General features: G+C 41.6%; 2 protein-coding genes across 2 annotated transcripts in view; one reads left to right on the top strand and one right to left on the bottom strand.

Moving 5' to 3' along the window:
• Positions 1–4,971, bottom strand: part of LOC139931947 (uncharacterized) — an 18,543-nt gene extending 13,572 nt beyond the window's left edge. The window contains exons 1-5 of the mRNA XM_071925590.2: positions 4,910–4,971; positions 4,003–4,075; positions 3,857–3,899; positions 1,667–1,745; positions 672–760 (exon numbers count right to left, since the gene is read on the bottom strand). Of these exons, the coding sequence (XP_071781691.2) occupies positions 672–760; positions 1,667–1,745; positions 3,857–3,899; positions 4,003–4,075; positions 4,910–4,971 (346 nt within the window). The remainder of the gene's footprint in view (positions 1–671; positions 761–1,666; positions 1,746–3,856; positions 3,900–4,002; positions 4,076–4,909) is intronic.
• Positions 4,972–11,213: 6,242 nt separating this feature from the next.
• Positions 11,214–17,500, top strand: part of slc71a2a (solute carrier family 71 member 2a) — a 19,820-nt gene continuing 13,533 nt past the window's right edge. Inside the window, 2 exon segments of the mRNA XM_071925594.2 lie at positions 11,214–11,343; positions 14,997–15,178. Of these exon segments, the coding sequence (XP_071781695.2) occupies positions 11,214–11,343; positions 14,997–15,178 (312 nt within the window).

Genomic DNA, 17,500 nt, shown 5'->3' on the forward strand with positions numbered 1-17,500 from the left:
CAAATTTCGATTCGTCAAATTCATCAAATGACTTGACAATTTATGACCCAATTTTCATAACAGCTATTGTTACCGTTTCTTTTGTCCTCCCAAGACACTTTTGACGTAATATCTAACCTCCCCCCCCCCCCCCCCCCCCCCGACTTTCACACGTGAGAGTGGGAAATCCAATCAGAACTCGACCTCATCACACCGCTCTCTCTCTCTCTCTCTCTCTCTCCAGTCTACAGTGAAGCTCGCTCCACCAGGTTTGAAGCAATGTGTGTTTTTAGCTAGCAGAGCTGTGGTTTGTGTTTGGAATTTATCACGTTTGCGGAGCCGCCTCTCTCTCTCTCTCTCTCTCTGCAGACTACAGTGAGGCTCGCTCATCAGTTTAGGCCCCGCCCACAAGCTCCAGGCAGAGGGAACGCCCAGCAGCTCTCTGAACTGGATCATATAGAAAATGCAGCAGCCAAAAGCTCCATTTTATTACAGCAACTGAATGTTAGGAAGCTCAGATCTTGGTGGATGATGAACACAGACCTCAGGAGTGAGACTGAAGAAGAAAATTCACTTTTTTAACTTGGTGGACCGTCACTTTAAAAAGAACAAAACAAAACACTGGTATTATCCTTTAACAAAATAAGGAACAGTTAAAGTCACCTGTGCAAACTGCTGTTTGATATTCTCACCGATATCGAAGCAGTAGACTCCTGGGAGACATTCGCCGGGCTTCGGGTCGGACGCTCCTCCAAACAGATACAGCTTTCCTTTCACCACGCTGAGTCCAGACAGAGACAACAAGACCCAAGAACGCAGAGGTGGGGGCAGTCACATGACTTGGACTCGAGTCACATGACTTGGACTTGAGTCACAGATTGACTCTTGACTTGATGCATGAAGAGAAGACTTGAGACTTGACATGGGTTCTGCTGACTTGGGACTTGACTTTGACTTGTACTTTGACGACTTGAAAAGGTTTCTAAAGTCTTGACAAAAGATCAAGTCAGAACAAATCAAGAGTCCAGTATCAGTTTAATATCTTAAAGAAAACTAAATATCTAGGACTTTTCAATGCAATATGGTTTTAATAGGATAAAAACTTGGTAAGAGCATCATGAGTTTGATTTCTATAATCAGTTTCAACTTCAATAAATTCAATCATTCCATACAAATTCAGAAAACAGAATTTAAATTCAGTCGTCCGCTGGAACAAATCTCATCACTTTCAATCTAAGTCATTTACACAAACACAAGATCTCAAGTCAAGACTTTAGAAACCTTTTCAAGTCATCAAAGCACAAGTCAGAGTCGAGTCCCAAGTCACCAGAACCCAAGTCAAGTCAAGTCTCAAGTCTTCTCTCCATGCATCAAGTCAAGAGGAGGGAGGAGCTTGTCAGCAGAAAATCATGTCTTGGAAATTACTGATGAGGAACACTGATGAAGCTCTGTCTCTCCTTCAGCTGCTGTCGAGGTGAATTTTCTGCCGCAGGGTTTAATAACACAAAATTAAAATAAATGATGGTGCTTTGTAACGGCTAGCAGCTAACTTAAGTCCCTCGCTCGACAAAATGATTAAGTCATGATGCATTTAGCCTTTACAAGACAGATCCTCGGTATCTTTGAGATATTTAATGAGTAACTTCAGCCAGTGTCACTGAACTCCTCATGTGGTGTTGGTGTTTACCAGAGAGTGTGTCCGGCTCTCGCTGGGGGGACGTCTCCGTTCTGAGGAAGCCCCTCCCACACCACATCGTCAGGAGAAACTGCAGGAACAGAACCACTGCCTGGTACTTACACTTTACACTTTCCCATTTGGCAGACGTTTTTATCCAAAGTGACGTACACATGAGGTTTTAATACAACACAAGCAAGGATCTAGTCAGGAGAGAACAACGAGAGTAAGCGCCATAAAGCTAAGATCTGGTCCAACAGGACAGAGGAGCTACGAGGCAGAGAGGCAGATAAAGATTTTTTTTTATTTTTTTTAGATTACACAGTCCATCAGGTGAGAAGGTGTTCGCTAAAGAGCTGGGTCTTTAGCCTTTTCTTAAAGATTGAGAGGGACTCTGCGGATCGAGATAAATACATAGATAGATATATAGATAGATAGATAGATAGATAGATAGATAGATAGATAGATAGATAGATAGATGCCTCTCATCAGACTTTACTTCCATCAGTAAATCGGCTAAGGTGAACAGTTAGTGATGCACACTTCTTCTCTGTAAATCTGATAATGCAGAAAGCAACACACTGTAAAAAATGCTGTAAATTTGTAGATCTGTACACTACAAACATCTGATAACCTTTTCTCACCTAACTTATCTATCTTCTCCATCTGTCTAATCTATAACTTCTTAAAACATAGATTCTATTCTATTCTATTTGAACTCTTTCCTCTAACATGCCAGGTTCCCCCCAGTGTTCTCACAGTATCTTGTTATCACTCTTTATCTTCTCAGCCCTTTCCTCTAATGACAGGCGATAACAACACACAGGGAGCAGTGAGCTCACTCCCAGGGTCTCTCATGGTTCAACAGAGTTCAGCTCAGTCTGACCCTCTGGTTTGGTAATTGGACCCGACACAAAGCCAGAATTATTTATTTTTCACCCGGTTCTTTTACTTTTACACTTTAGACATTTATCTGATGCTCATCCAGAGACTCACAGGAGGCACAGGTGAAGATTTGGGAGGAGACAGTCAATCTCCTCCTTAATATTATTTATTTATGCCTTTCTGTTGTATTTTAACTCGCTCTGCATTTTTAGAAGCACAGTTTAGTTTAACTGAAGCTCATTTTGTGCTTGGGTTTGGTCACAAGCTCAAACAGCCTTTGGCATGACTGTAGAGAGTGAAACTGTGTTGTCTTTGTAAAAGCTGGTCTGTGGATGCTCAGCCTCCAGCTGGTTAATGATTCTACCGTATCGACCTTTTCGTAGCTCGGTTCTCTCCATTGGAAGCAATGTTAAAAAGCCAACTTTCTGTCGCCCATAACTCTGTCTGTGATCACTACTTTTGTGTTTCAACATAATGTTTAACACAATACAGCTGTTGTCATGACAGATCTCTCTGTTTCTGTTGTCAGACGACTGCGTAAGTAAGTCGTCCGACAGTAACTGCGATCGAGAATCACAAAATGCTAAATGCTAACTGGCTAACCAAGGCTAACGGTAATTTCTGTACTGTTAGCATTTTGTGACCGTCGATCAAATCACTTTTTCTATAGTTTTGATGTCGTCTGACAACAGAAACAGAAAGATCTGTCATGACAACAGCTGTACTGTGTTAAGCATTATGTTGAAACAGTAAATCAGTGATCATAGACAGAGTTATTTTATTTTTAACATTGCTGCCATGAATGAATGAATTATGATCGGCTGTTAAACCTACGAAAATGTTACGGTCCATCTACGAGTCAAAGAACAAACTGTATTAAGGATTTAATTCCAAAAAGCTTTATATCCATTTTGTGGAAAACATAGAACTAATCATATGATCTGTTTTCCCAGCGAAGGCCTTAAGAGAACTTATAACTTCAATAATTATCTATGATATATTTTTACTTTCGTGTCACCAGTCATTTTTGGGAAGGTGGGCGTCTCGTTTTGGAATGAAAATCTTCATATGTTTATTTTACTTGATTTGATTCTTTTAATGCAATGCATCTTGCTTGTTCTTTTATATGAATTTTATCTTTTTATCTGTCTTTTATCTGCCTTTTATTGATGTAAAGCACTTTGAGCTGCATGTTGTGTATGAAAGGTGCTATACAAATAAAGGTTATTATTATTAAAGGTTATTATTATATGGTGAACATAGTCAGAACTTAGACAATTAAATAAACTCAGAACTGTATTTACTTTAACTTCCTACCTGTCAGCATGTAGAAGTCGTTGAGATAAATCGGGTCGTCGTCCTGAACAAATGAGAAGAGATGTACGGCACATCAGTATAAAAGCTGAACTGAACTTTCCCTGAATGAATAAAGGTCGAATAAAAGAATAGAAAATAAAAGTCACCTCTTGGTTCGTGTTGGAAGCTCCACCAAACAGAAAAGCGATATTTCCTGCCACAGCTAAGGCATGGCCATGTCTGGGAGAGAAGAGGTGGACACACACACACACACACACACACACACACACACACACACACACGCACACACACTCTTTATATGAACCCACTGATTGATCAATCTATCTGAGTTGGATGGGGTTTTTGTTCTTCTCTGTCTGTCTGTCTGCAGGATTTCTCAAAAAGTTATGAATTAGTTTGCAGGAAACTTTGTGTAACGTTTGGTCATGGATCTAGGAAGAGCTGATTAACTTTTCACACCGATTGGCCACAGGGGGGTGTGGCAGGGGGCGTGGCTTCTCATAAAAACACATATAGCTTCTGAGCAGATTCACGTAACGCCATCAGATTTTGTGGCCAATCAGCAGGCAGAAGAAGAGGCAAACCCTCCATTATTGGATCAATCAAACAACATGGAGGCTCTGTTTTTAGACAGAACCAAACCTTGGTCCGGAGGTAGAAGAGCGGCACTAATGGAAACTTAACAGATACACAGCTGATTGGTCATGTGGTGTTTTGTGATAATCGGCTAAAATGATTAAATTGATTAAAAGCATCTCCTGTCCCACTTCAGGAACGCTGATGAAAATGTGTGAATGTGGTGCCAGGTGATGATGTCACTTTCTATGTCAGACTTCACACATATTTTGGTTTGGGCTTTAATTACTCAGTTTTAAGGTGCCATTGTTTGTATGAACTGTACTGTTTGTTTGTTTTTCATAATCTAAATCCACATAACTTTTGTTCACAATTATTCCCATGATGTACTGCATACAGTGTTGGAGCAATTTGGAGCCAGAAATACAAAAAAGCTGAAGAACACACACACACACACACACACACACACACACCTACCTGTGACTTGGTGCTTCTCCTCTCATCTCCTTTTCCACCCAGTGACCGCTGGCTAATGCCATCTTGACTTTTGCTGTGAAGCACACACACACACACACACACACACACACACACATTTACTTTTACTGTCTGAATTGACTGGGAATATATCATGGTCATAATGTGTCAGATGTTGTGCCCCACCTCCTCCTGACAGCTGCGGCGCTTCTCTTCTCTCGTTGTGTTTTCAGCCTCCCTGCAGAAGACTGAAGCCTCAGGTGAGTCCGTCCATGTCAGCTAACTGACTAACAACTGCCTCTGCATCTCAGCTTACAGGTAGGCTACACTTTCCTCTGCAGGCACGCTGTTGCCGAGCAACGCCTCCAAACAGACCACAGACCAGACACACAGACACAGACCAGACCACAGACACCCTAATAGGATGTGGAGAATAAGGAAAAATATTATTGTTGATGATGTTGCCATTAAGCCATACTCTACCTACTGAGCTACACTGAGAATTAAACTTGATTTTTATTGATTTAGTGTGATGAAGAAACATTTATCACACACAGTGAAAAAAAGTCTTCAAGTGGGAGACAATGTGATTTACCGGTACTACTACTACTACTACTAGTAATAATTAGAATAATCATAATCATCATATAAAGTGTCTTGCAGGAGGGACATTTGACAAATTAGATTAAATAATTGAGCCAACATAGAGTTCATGTTGAACAAGTCAGTAAATATACATAAAGGCTCAGATCAAACTCCACTTCAAACTCCAAACTCTGTCATTTAGCCTTCAATACACAGGATATGATGTTAATATTCCTTGTGCCATAATCCAAGGTGAGCGTTCCTATAGAGGCCCAATTCAGAGTTTAACAGGATGATACACTACCACACCAATGAGTCCCATTATTATTCCAGTATTATTTTGACATACACAGTGATGAAGTGCAATAAAACTACACACCTTTAGACAGTGATCACCATAAGGCAAATATCCACCAACTGAAACAAAATTCAACGGTATTCAGAATAGCATTAATTTATACTTTTTCCCCTTAAAAGATCCTATTTTCATATGACTTATATCAGTTAATTTCATACTACTGGTGATGATGTGTACTCATTTATCTCATAAAGCTTTACGTCAGCTTGTTAAACTCCATTCCTGCAATTAAAACGGTGCAGAAGTTCAGGTGGTTTCACCCTCCGTTACAATCCTGAGCAAACATCCAGTCCACCAAACAGACTTCTAACTTTTAAAACCAAATATTCTTCAAGCTAAATATAAACAGATCCTCAAACAGATAAAACAACTAATTAAAAACACAACACAAACAAAAGCCAATTAAAGAATTTTATTGGTGAAAAGGAATTGAGGAACATCCTACTGAGAGTGGTGACCACACTCACCGAGTAGGGAGTGGGGAGGGATTGAGGCCACTGGAGGTGGGGCCTAAGAGCTAAGAGCGTGTATTTTTTTGGAAGGGTTTGAAGAGGTCGGCCATCATCTTGGACAGCCTGGAGCGCTTCTTCTGGGTCGGCTGACTGGTGGTGGACTTGGTGGTCACCTGGTCTTCTGCTTGCTGCGAACAAATCCAGGAATTGGTGGCCTGGTCCTCAGGAAGAGCCTGGTCCTTAGCAGGAGTCTTTGAGAAGAGCTTGCGAAAGAACTTGAACCTCCTCTTGGCCTTCTTGGCCTGCTTGATGTCTTCCTGGCCTTCACTGTGGCCGTCTGTGGCTGACTGGGACTGGGTCACAGAGGTCTGGCTGTACGTGGCTACAAGGGCCAGGGAGCAGCTCTCCACCAGGACCATGGGAAACCACTTCCACCTTGGTGCTAACAGCAGCCTTCAGAAGCTTCTCACTCCCAAACTTGTAAACGAGACTCTCGTACGTACGCTTGTAGACTGTCTGGAGGTCAAACTCTGTTAGACAAGCCTGGGTGTGGCTGACGCCTGAGGCGGTACGAAGCAGGGAGACGATCCTCACTGCAGTCGCTCTGTCGACCCAGTAGCAGAGAGACAAAACCAACATGGTCGTCATCGCCAGAGTAGCTGGTCTGATGACAGGAAGAACTCATCAGCTCCACTTTGACATCGTCAGTCTTAGTTGGCAGGGGCGAGCTCTCTCTCCTCTCTCGTGCCGACAGCTCAGGCCCTGTCCACACGCATACGGATATTTTTGAAGACGTAGTATTTTCTCTGCGTTTTGGCCTCCCGTCCACACGAAAACACCGTTTTAGGTCACTGAAAATGGAGCTTTTGGAAAACGCTTCCCAGGATGGAGATTTTTCAAAACTCAACCTCAACTAACCTCAACTTGCGCATGGCAATTGTTGTTTTATTTGTATTGAGCATGTGTCAGGAACCTACGAGCCTACTACCTTACGTGTAGTCAGTACTGTTTAATTACTTGTTTATAAGTCAACCTTGCTGTATTTCTCTTCCGCGATCCGCCTCGCTTTTGAAAAAAAGTGGCAGAAACGAAGCGGAGCGCTCAGTTTGTTGCCAGGCAACCAAAGCAGCGCTGACTTGTCCTCTTGTGAGAAGTGAGCGTGGATCTTATCCGCTCCAGTTGAAATGTTTTCCTCTCTTTGTGCGGCCAATCGCGGGGGGGAAAATCTGCGATCCGCCACGCAGCCGTAGGTGAGTAGGTGAACAATGGCATTTGAGCAGAAACCGCTCTGCAACGTGAACTTTGCGGAGGCGTTTTTTATTCGTTTTTGGGTTCTCGTGTGGACGGAGAGATTTTCTAAAACACTGTTGGTGTGGACAGGATTTGCGTTTTCAAAAATGTCCGTATACGTGTGGACAGGGCCTCAGTGTAAACAGGTGTCCCTGGTTGAGACACAGGGAGAGGATCGTCTGTTCCCACTGAGGTCGTTGAGCTGGTGGATTTAGAGGTGTTGGGTGAATGAGCTGTTTTGTCCTCAGTCTCGCTGTCAGCGATAAGTACCAAGCCGTAGCTCGAGAAACAGTGATTTAAAATTACATTTGAACTAAAGCTGAGCCCCTGGATGAGCTACAATGCAATCAACCCGTAGTAATAGACGCGGGAAGTAGGGGTGCTGGCAAATATCCATGGCTTGTCATTGTGTGAGAGAATTAAAACATGGGGTTATTATAGGGCTGCACATACTTTACTGATGTTTAAAATGTAGAGTAAAAACAATATTCATACTGTAAATTAGCACTATGGGTTATGTGTTGTGCTGTAATTCTCAGCAGCTCAGGCAATATGTTAAATAGGGCTGGAAGGGGAAGAGGCAATGTTCACACATTTCAGACAAATTTCCATGTGTCTGTCAGTGACAAGTGACAGCCAATGATCAGTTGTTTGTGCATGTTTAGGCTAAATAAATAATAGTTTTTGGTGAAGACTTGCAGGAGCAAAAGTTACAGCCCATGACCTGAAAATCTCACTCCAGCCAGCTGACCAAAGTTGGCAACCCTGGACATTAGCAGTCAGCTCAGCCCTCGCACCTCTGCATGTGATGGGGACCGAGCAGCTAGCATCGCAGAAGCTAACCTGCCGCCGGAGGCTCTAGGGCTTCTTTTTTTTTTTTGCTGCCGCCCTGCATTACATAACATGATGTCCTGTGTGCATAATTACTTGGGTAAACGGCTGTTTTTGCCTGGTTTCAGCGTCATTTACCTTCGCATGTTTTTTCTTTACTCGGTCTTTTGGTTTATTGCAGGTAATTTGTGGCAGATTGCTTGCAAATTGTGTTTATTCATTGTTAGATCAGTATAGTCAGATGGGACTCACGGTTATCAGCTGGCGCAGCAGGAGGGTTTTTGTGGATATTTTTGGGTGACTTAATTTTTTTCCCCGAGATACCAGAGACACTGTCACTGACAGAGAACACAATCTTATGAGTGTGTTCCAAAAACCCAGAGTGAAACAACATTGGCTTTAGTCGAGCCAAGTGCATTCTAGTAGAAGAAACCCAACACATGCCCCACTGTTATACAGCAGACACTCCAGGGAGTGTGATTTCTCTAATCAGTGAAATCATTGAATCAGTGAATGATATTATGAGGATATGATTAGCAACTCTAGTCCAATCTTTATACTGTATATATTGAGCTCCGCTCCATCTGAGCTCCGTACCGCTTGGACCAAACGGCAGGAAGAAGGAGAGAGGATGGAGAGAACCTCACACCAAGCTCCTTAGTGTGTTTATTTAGTGTTTGCTTGATTATCGGCAAAGGTGCATAAGTGTAAAACATAACTTCAGACCTTTTCTGAATCGATGGGATCCACTCTTCAATTCGGCATCCATCAATTTCATATTTTCATAAAGTTTAAACTTATTTAACTGGTTTTCCTCTTAATCCCACAACCTGTGAGCAATATAAATTTAATTGAAATAAAGTTCTGCTTGGTGGATTGGATGTACGAGTTTACCAGCAGAGCTTATCGATTCAGAAAAGGACTTCAGTCATATTCTATGTAGGTTTGCCGATAAGCAGGGCAGCAGGAAACTGGCAGGTTTTGGAAAGGATTTGGTGTGATGTTGCCTATGGATGGAAGCTATGCAGGTCAGGTGACTGTGTCCATTCACATGCTTTTAGATCAGTTTTTGACCCTGAGTTGAGGATTTCTGTTTCTTTGAATTTCTTTCTTTCATTTGCATAAGGCCCAAGGCATCATGTTGTGAGTTGATGTTAAATGTTGTCCAGCACCACTAGGTGGCAGACTGACCTGCTGCAGGTCTGTGGCTCACACACCTGCCATGGAGTGGGAGTGGTATCTCTTTGAATTGATGGAGTAGCTGTAAGACAGTTTTTAATTTGAGCAATCAGAGGCCTGCAACTACGTGTCAGTCAAATATTAATTTGGCCAATCATCAGCCGGAGTCAGTTGTCAGTCATTTTGTAATTCAGCCAGTCATCTTTCTCCATTTTTAATTTCCCCGCTTGTGAAAGCAGAGCGAGTTCTGACTGCAAACGTAACAATAATGTGTTTCCACTTTGAGGACGGTGTGTTAGAAACCTAAAACGCATCACTTCCTGTGTGGCAGGGGTTTTTTTCCCCAGGAAAGAGCTACCAGACACCGGCTGTTCAGAACAGACAGTGGAGAAGATTTATGAACTGATATAGGTTGGATCACTGTTGAGTTAGAGAGAGAGAGAGAGGAGCAGAACGAACATTAATTCATATGGAAGTGTCGCAGAGTATTTCTTTAATAAAGCACACAGACTCTTCCCCTCAGATTCATATTTAATGTGAGTACATCATGTTGGACGAGCCGCTCAGCTTGAATTATTGATCGTCCTCTGAGTGCCTTATGTAACTCCATCCAACAAACACAGCGGTGATAAAACACTGATCTGGTGCTTAAACCCTTAAAGGATAAGGCCGGTGTTTTTTAATGCATTGCTTACCGTCAACAAATCCTATGAAAATAACAAAATCAGCAATGAATTTGTTTTTTCTAACAAGTCTCGGTGCCCAGTGTAGCCTCATGTCCCAGCAGCCATAGAACTGCATTGTATTAAAAAACTATTAAACCCCGTCACAGAGCCATGCTGCTGCTCTGCAGCATATTTCATCATCACGATGCACCGGGCCGGACGACTTTTTCCTCAAACAACTTAATAAGCCGACCGTTAACACGTTTTCCATCTCAGGAAAGTAGTTCCGTAGCACAGAAAAAAGTCCCCGGCGTAATGAAGAATTTGTTCCCATTTTAATTTGATTTGGTAATAACTACAACAGTCTGACTTTTCATGGTCACAGTTAGCAATTTTTAAAATTGAAACTATGTCTTTGTGAGCTGTATTTCAAGGTTTTTAGCTTACAATTGGAGCCAATGACTTCCGAGTTGACGGCTAAAAACGGTACGTGGGAAGTCAGAAAGTAACGGGAGTACAGCAAACGCATTGTTGATTTTGTTATTTTCATAGGATTTGTTGATGGTAAGAAATGCATTAAAAAACACCGGCCTTATCCTTTAAACTGAGTCTCTAATATGACGCCGTCTCTCTCGGCTCTTCATGACTCAGCACATAAATGACTTCACACCTTTTTTGAGATATCAGCCTAAAGCCGCGGCGCGCTAATTTTTCGCGCGGTGCGATTACATACAAAGTAAATGCAAAGACGCGAACAGACGCGATTTCGTGCCGGGCGACGCGGTTGACGTGGATGAAACGATGCAAATGATGCGAATGACGCGAAATTCGCCTCAGCCGCGTAATTTTTCAACTTGAGCGGAAAATTCGTGTGACACTGTGTCGTGAAAGCCTATCAGCATTGAGATTCTCCCAACGTCACTGACGTCCTGACGTTGAATCACAAAATGGAGGATAAGCTGATAGTAGCGGTCTGTGGGCTCCCGGAGCTGCGTGACACAAGTCTCCTGGCATACAGAGACCGCAACAAAAAGGAGAGGGCTTGGAGAAAAGTCAACGAGGAAGTTGGACTACCTGGTAAGTTCTGAAAAAATTAGTCTGTTACTTTATTCCAGCTATCGGTTGTACTTTACTATGAACCAAGTTAGCACAAGCATTAGCCCCAGTTAGCACAACCGTTAGCACAGCTGGCTTCACAGAAGGGCGAAAATTCGCGGGTTGTGTAACGCGAGGCGAAGATTCGCTTCGTGTTTGGTGTGAACGCACAGTAACAGTATAACGGTTCATTTTAACAAATTGGGACTATTTGTCCCTGACTGACTGACGAACTAAGTAACTGACTGACTGACAGACGAACTGACTAAGAAACTGACTGACTGACTGATGACTAACTGACTGATGACTGACTGACTAATTGCCCGGTTTCTCAAGTCTTGACTTGAGATCTTGTGTTTGTGTAAATGACTTAGATTGAAAGTGATGAGATTTGTTCCAGCAGACGACTGAATTTAAATTCTGTTTTCTGACTTTGTATGGAATGATCACAGAATTTGAATGGATAGAACGGTCCCTCCCATTCAAATCAACGCTGCTGGATGGTCAGAGCGGCGGCAGTTTTTATGTGTACCGTTCCATGATATAAAACGGTCGGCCTAGCTTCCGTATAAACCGACTTACGGCAAGTCGCAGCGTAAAAAAAGCAGTGGAAAACTACCGTTGTGTTATCCCTGTGGCTTTGCTGTCAGCGAGGAGGCTACTCAAGGATTTTTGGACCGATTGGGTTTAATCGTGCTAACGTTGGTAAGTCGTCACATTTTATTCATTTAACGTTAGTTTTGTAACATTATAAAGCTAACCCACTGTGTGGCAGCAGGTGTGACACACTTTACGGCCTTAATGTCCAATGTTCCGTTGTCACCATAGAAACTAACCATAGACGCCATTTTTTGGTGTACCAGCCAAAATACCATAGAAAACAGTGGAAAGACCGTTCTATCCATTCAAATTCTGTGGGAATGATTGAATTTATTGAAGTTGAAACTGATTATAGAAATCAAACTCATGATGCTCTTACCAAGTTTTTATCCTATTAAAACCATATTGCATTGAAAAGTCCTAGATATTTAGTTTTCTTTAAGATATTAAATTGATACTGGACTCTTGATTTGTTCTGACTTGACTTCCTGTTCTACATTTAGACTTGAGACTTGACATTAATGACATGGACTTGACTTGGTAATCTACATTTAGACTTGGGACTGATGTGGGACTTGAGCAAAATTGACTTTAACAACAACTTAGTTAACTTAATTTATTTATGACCAAAGATCACGGGAAAAAATGCACAGCTCTTCCCTGACTGGGCCTGTTGAAATTTCAAACTGTCTCCTATTTATGTATTTAGCTTGTATCTTTAATTTTATGAGTGATAAAATAATCACCTGGATACGTGGCGTCATACTGTCAAACTTTTCTCATCTCTCATAATATGATGAGAGATGAGAAGGGTAAAGATCGAGTGGAGCAGGACGGAGGAGACAAACAGTTTGTTGGAATCCAAGAAACTCGATTATGAGCCAAAAGGATTTGAGTTGAATGTTAAATCTCTGTGTGACTCTGGTAGTCTCTTGGGTTGTGTCTCTTCCTCCATGATAAAACCCCAAAATCAGTGATTCTGTGATCTGTTGCTCTGGTAGAGCAGACTGGAGAATTGTGTTTTTTTTCTCTCTCCATTCACTGCCATTGTCTGGAGGAACAGTCTGAAAATCACTTCCAGCACATAAAGGAACGTTAATGAGCAGATTTAAATTTTTCTTCTTTTGCTGTTTTTATTTGTTTGTAATGATTAAGAATGTCTCACACTGACTTGTCATGAACCAAAGAAGCTTAAAACAATAAAAATGTGTACTACAAAATAAATTAAATAATAATAATAATAATAATAATAATAATAATAATAATAACTCTTGGTCCAAGACAACTAAAACTGCCAGGGTTAGGGGTGCAATTCCCACTGGGACCATCCATACTGAAAAACACCTGTCCAAGGCCACCCAATGCATGCTGGGATAGACTCCAAGCTGTATAAACCAGTGGATGAAGGTGAACAACATCCATATTAAAGCCTTTTCCTCCCCTCGGCCTGCGGCGGGTTTCTGCATGTGATGTTTCGTGCCGGTCACGTTTCCCCCCGCCGCTCATGTTTTATTCACACACACTGAACCACATCCACACACACGTGATGTACCGTCTGTATATCTCCATCCACCAGCGTCAAGCCCGCCAGAATACCAAAATAACACCTAACTTTCAAAATAAAACCCGTTGGCAGGTGTGTTGCAACGTTTTTGTGACCAATTCAAAGTACCAAAGTGAAAGTAAACCTTATATTTAAGGAGGAATTTGAATTAATGAAAAATAAAATATCTGATGTTTTCTCCAAATGTTCTGTTCGTCCCAATGCGTCATTGTTTTTTTCACACGCTTTTATTTTGAAGGCCAAACCGCTTTATTCCCGGTTTTATCCTGGCTGTTTCTGTCTAACTTGACGTTGCTCTCTAATCCCTCAGATTGTCTTGTACGGTTATGTTCGTTTTGTCAACCCAGCGCGTCGTTTACCTCATTTATATATATTTTATATCGAACACACCCTGTCCGATCCATCTCTCGTCCGGTTCTGACCCGGGCTAGTCTGGTTCGTCTGGCCCAGACCCGGTCCAGGCCCGGTGAAGACGGACCGGACCGGACTGACGTCGTGTGCGGCGTCCGTCTTCCAGCTGCGTCAAATCAGACAGCGGAAGAGGATAAAGATAAAGAGGAAATAAAGAGATTGTGCCTTCAAAATAAGTGTCAAATATGTAACGTGTGTGTGTGTGTGTGTGTGTGTGTGTGTGTGTGTGTGGGGGGGGGGGGGGGGGGGGGGGGGGGGTCATAAAAAAAGAAACAACAGCACAGCTAAACGTTAGAAAAAATTAATCAACATGGGCGTTGCTTTTTTTTTCCATTGCAGATTTTTTTTATTGCGTTCACTGTCTGCTTGTTCAGCGCCTGTTGAGGTTTTGCGGTGCTGCTCACCTCAGCCTCACGATAGATGACGTCATCAAGATTAGTGACAGGTGTTGAACTTGACCAGCTGAGGGGGAGGAGGGCGGGGCTAACAAGACATGTTAGGAAAAAATACAATCAGGATCGTATGTTTGTCTAGGCAGCAGTAGCCTATATATTTTATGTTTGAAAACAATGGGAGCAGTAGGACAGACAGTGGAAGCTTCTGACTGTAGAAATACATCACTGGATTTAGACTTTTCATGGGCATTAACAGGAAAAAAATAGGAAAAAATAAAATTACACTGGTATTATCCTTTAAATGTAGAGGGGAACTTTATCAAATGGTTAGAACAATTATTAGGCTACCACAGAAATGTGGTAGCCTAATAATTATGTGTTGTGTAGTTTATGGCTTACTTTTTCTTTTTCAAAATAAAGTTTTCCAGTCAATATTTGAGCTGTGGGTGTTTGTTTGATTTATTTATTTATTTTTGTTGTTAGTTGTTTTTTTGTTTTTAAAACAAAGGGCGCTTTTATTCTGAAAAGACCGGACCGGAAGACTTATTCTAGTTGCTGCTGGCTTGACACTGGTAGTTTACCTTCAGCACCAAAGCCGACCAGACTCTCGGACTGACCTGGCCTGGATCTACCGGGATACTGTGGAGATTTCACACCGTTTTCAGCTCGCTTTAGCCGCTGCGGGGCTAAATTAGGAGGCATCCTGGAAGCAGCGGGGGAACCGCGGATCTCTACCCGGCATGGATGCTTCGTGACCCGGGGGAGATGCGAGGAGACGCCGGCGGAGCCGCCGGGGACCAGCCGGGTGGTGCTGGTCAAAAAAATCATCATGAAGGATGGACCGGCGGTGGGTGGAGGGATTATTTCACTGTTATTTATAGATTTATCAGCCTGATTGATTGGTTGTCCCGCATTAATGCGTTTTTTTTGTTGTTGTTTTGTATCAATAATTCCTAATTCACGTATAAACTAGCCGCAGGTAAAACAGCACAGACCTGCATTTACATTTTCTACATCGTTTAATTCGCTGTTAAACCTGCCAAACATATTAATTATATTCATGACACGACAGGAGAGATTAAAACATGTAACATGGTCAACCGACAAGATGTCAGTGGATTAAAATATAAACCAGGCCTGGATGGCGTCATTTTTCACAGCAAAACAATCCAAAATACATATGATGAAAACACAGGCTGAGCTCGGCAGTGCGGGTTTCTCTACAGACGCTTGCAGTTGAATATCACAGTAATATAATATAACGGTAATATAATATCACTGGAATACGATATGATGGTAATATTCTACTGATGGTAAAATGAATGGAGGACTTATACTGGAAAGACACAGATCGACTGTCTCAGAAAAGGCCATTTCTCGTGTAAAAGTGTTTTTCCCGGTGGTGAGCGGGCCTGTGTGTGTGTGTGTGTGTGTGTGTGTGTGTGTGTGGCAGGTTGATGTGGCCCGGCAGTTTACTGTGCTGTAGTCTCATCCATTATCAGTTACATAACAGACTGAGCCGCCCGGCCTCCATACTGACTCCACCGCTGCTGCTCCTTCATGTCCAAACCTGACTCAGTTGTTTTCATTAGATTTGTGCTGTTGTCTTTTATTTCAGCCATAAATCTGACTGAAAACTGCTGTATAACCGATAGATAGATAGATAGATAGATAGATAGATAGATAGATAGATAGATAGATAGATTGGCATGTCAGCTGCTCCATCAGTGTGTACAGTAGCTGTTCATGCTGCCTATAATTCACAGTATCTACATCATGGTTACTAGCGCAGTTTAAAGCACAAGTACTAATATTGTTTCCCATCTGAGTTAATTATTTTGTCTGTTTCTGATTAATTTCACACTGTAATGTCCATTATAACCATATAATTATAATATAATATAATACTTTATATACAAACAGAAATGCATACAAAACCCAGTTTCCCCGATCTATCTGTCTATCTATCTATCTGTCTGTTTATCTGTCTACTTGTTCCATCAGTATTATAACAGAAGCAGATTATAAGCAGTTTTCTCACTCAGGGTTTGTTCAGTTTGTCGTCACCGTCCAGATGTTGAATGGGAATAAAGATGATCTCATTATAAATAATTCAGACTTAAATCCCGTCTGATGATAATGACTAAGATCATTTTCAAACTAACTGCAGATTCCCCTTCAGATATCTGATGTCTAACAGAAAATAAACACGGGTTTCTTGTTTTTTATTCTAATATTTAGTCATGATGATGATTCATTCTGTCACAGATTACAGACCGCATGAAATGAAAAATAACTTTTTTTTAACCTGTTTGCTGATGTTGCTGGACACATATTCACCAATAGCCTACAGGCCAAAAAAAAGACAAAAATGATGATATCTAGAATTTGTATATCAAAATTGTTGCGACTGGCCTATACCACAGGCTGGTTATAAATTTAAATCTCCTATTCTAAAGGGCCGGCTCGTAAGCTAAGAAAAGCCGATAAGATACTCAATATGAGGTTCAGGATTCAATACAACCAGGATACGATGTGATCAATAAAAGTTCAGTCACAACAAAGTCTGTCTGCAGAATTCAGTTTATTTCTGAGACTCAAATCTTTCCAGCGATGCCATTGGCTGCTAGAATGTAAACAACAATTTAAAAATGTCATTACAAAGTGACAATAATATAATTTGGATGGAGAGCTTGTGAAACTGTGATGGTCAAGAGTCTCATTAGTGATTACTACAGCAGAATAACATGGAGCTGATATCACCATTCATGTTCCTGACAGCAGAATAACATGGAGCTGATATCACCATTCATGTTCCTGACAGCAGAATAACATGGAGCTGATATCACCATTCATGTTCCTGACAGCAGAATAACATGGAGCTGATATCACCATTCATTTTTCTGAACCACGATGCGTATTCTCACATTTTTGTATTGTAATATATTGAATTCCGTTTTATCGTACAATGATGCGTTGATAGTAAGCAGCAAAACTGAGTTTGATAAGAGGCAGCTACCTGCACACTACCAGACGCACAATTAATCAACACAAAATCAAAGTCACAATATTGACTACTGCAATTTGGCTACAGTTTTGTTTTGTTTTTCATTACAAAATCTCAATCTCTTTTATCTCAAACTAAATTAATCCTAAGAATTAGCATATC

Source organism: Centroberyx gerrardi, chromosome 2 (genome assembly GCF_048128805.1).
Source record: "Centroberyx gerrardi isolate f3 chromosome 2, fCenGer3.hap1.cur.20231027, whole genome shotgun sequence".
Classification (NCBI taxonomy): Eukaryota; Metazoa; Chordata; class Actinopteri; order Beryciformes; family Berycidae; genus Centroberyx; species Centroberyx gerrardi.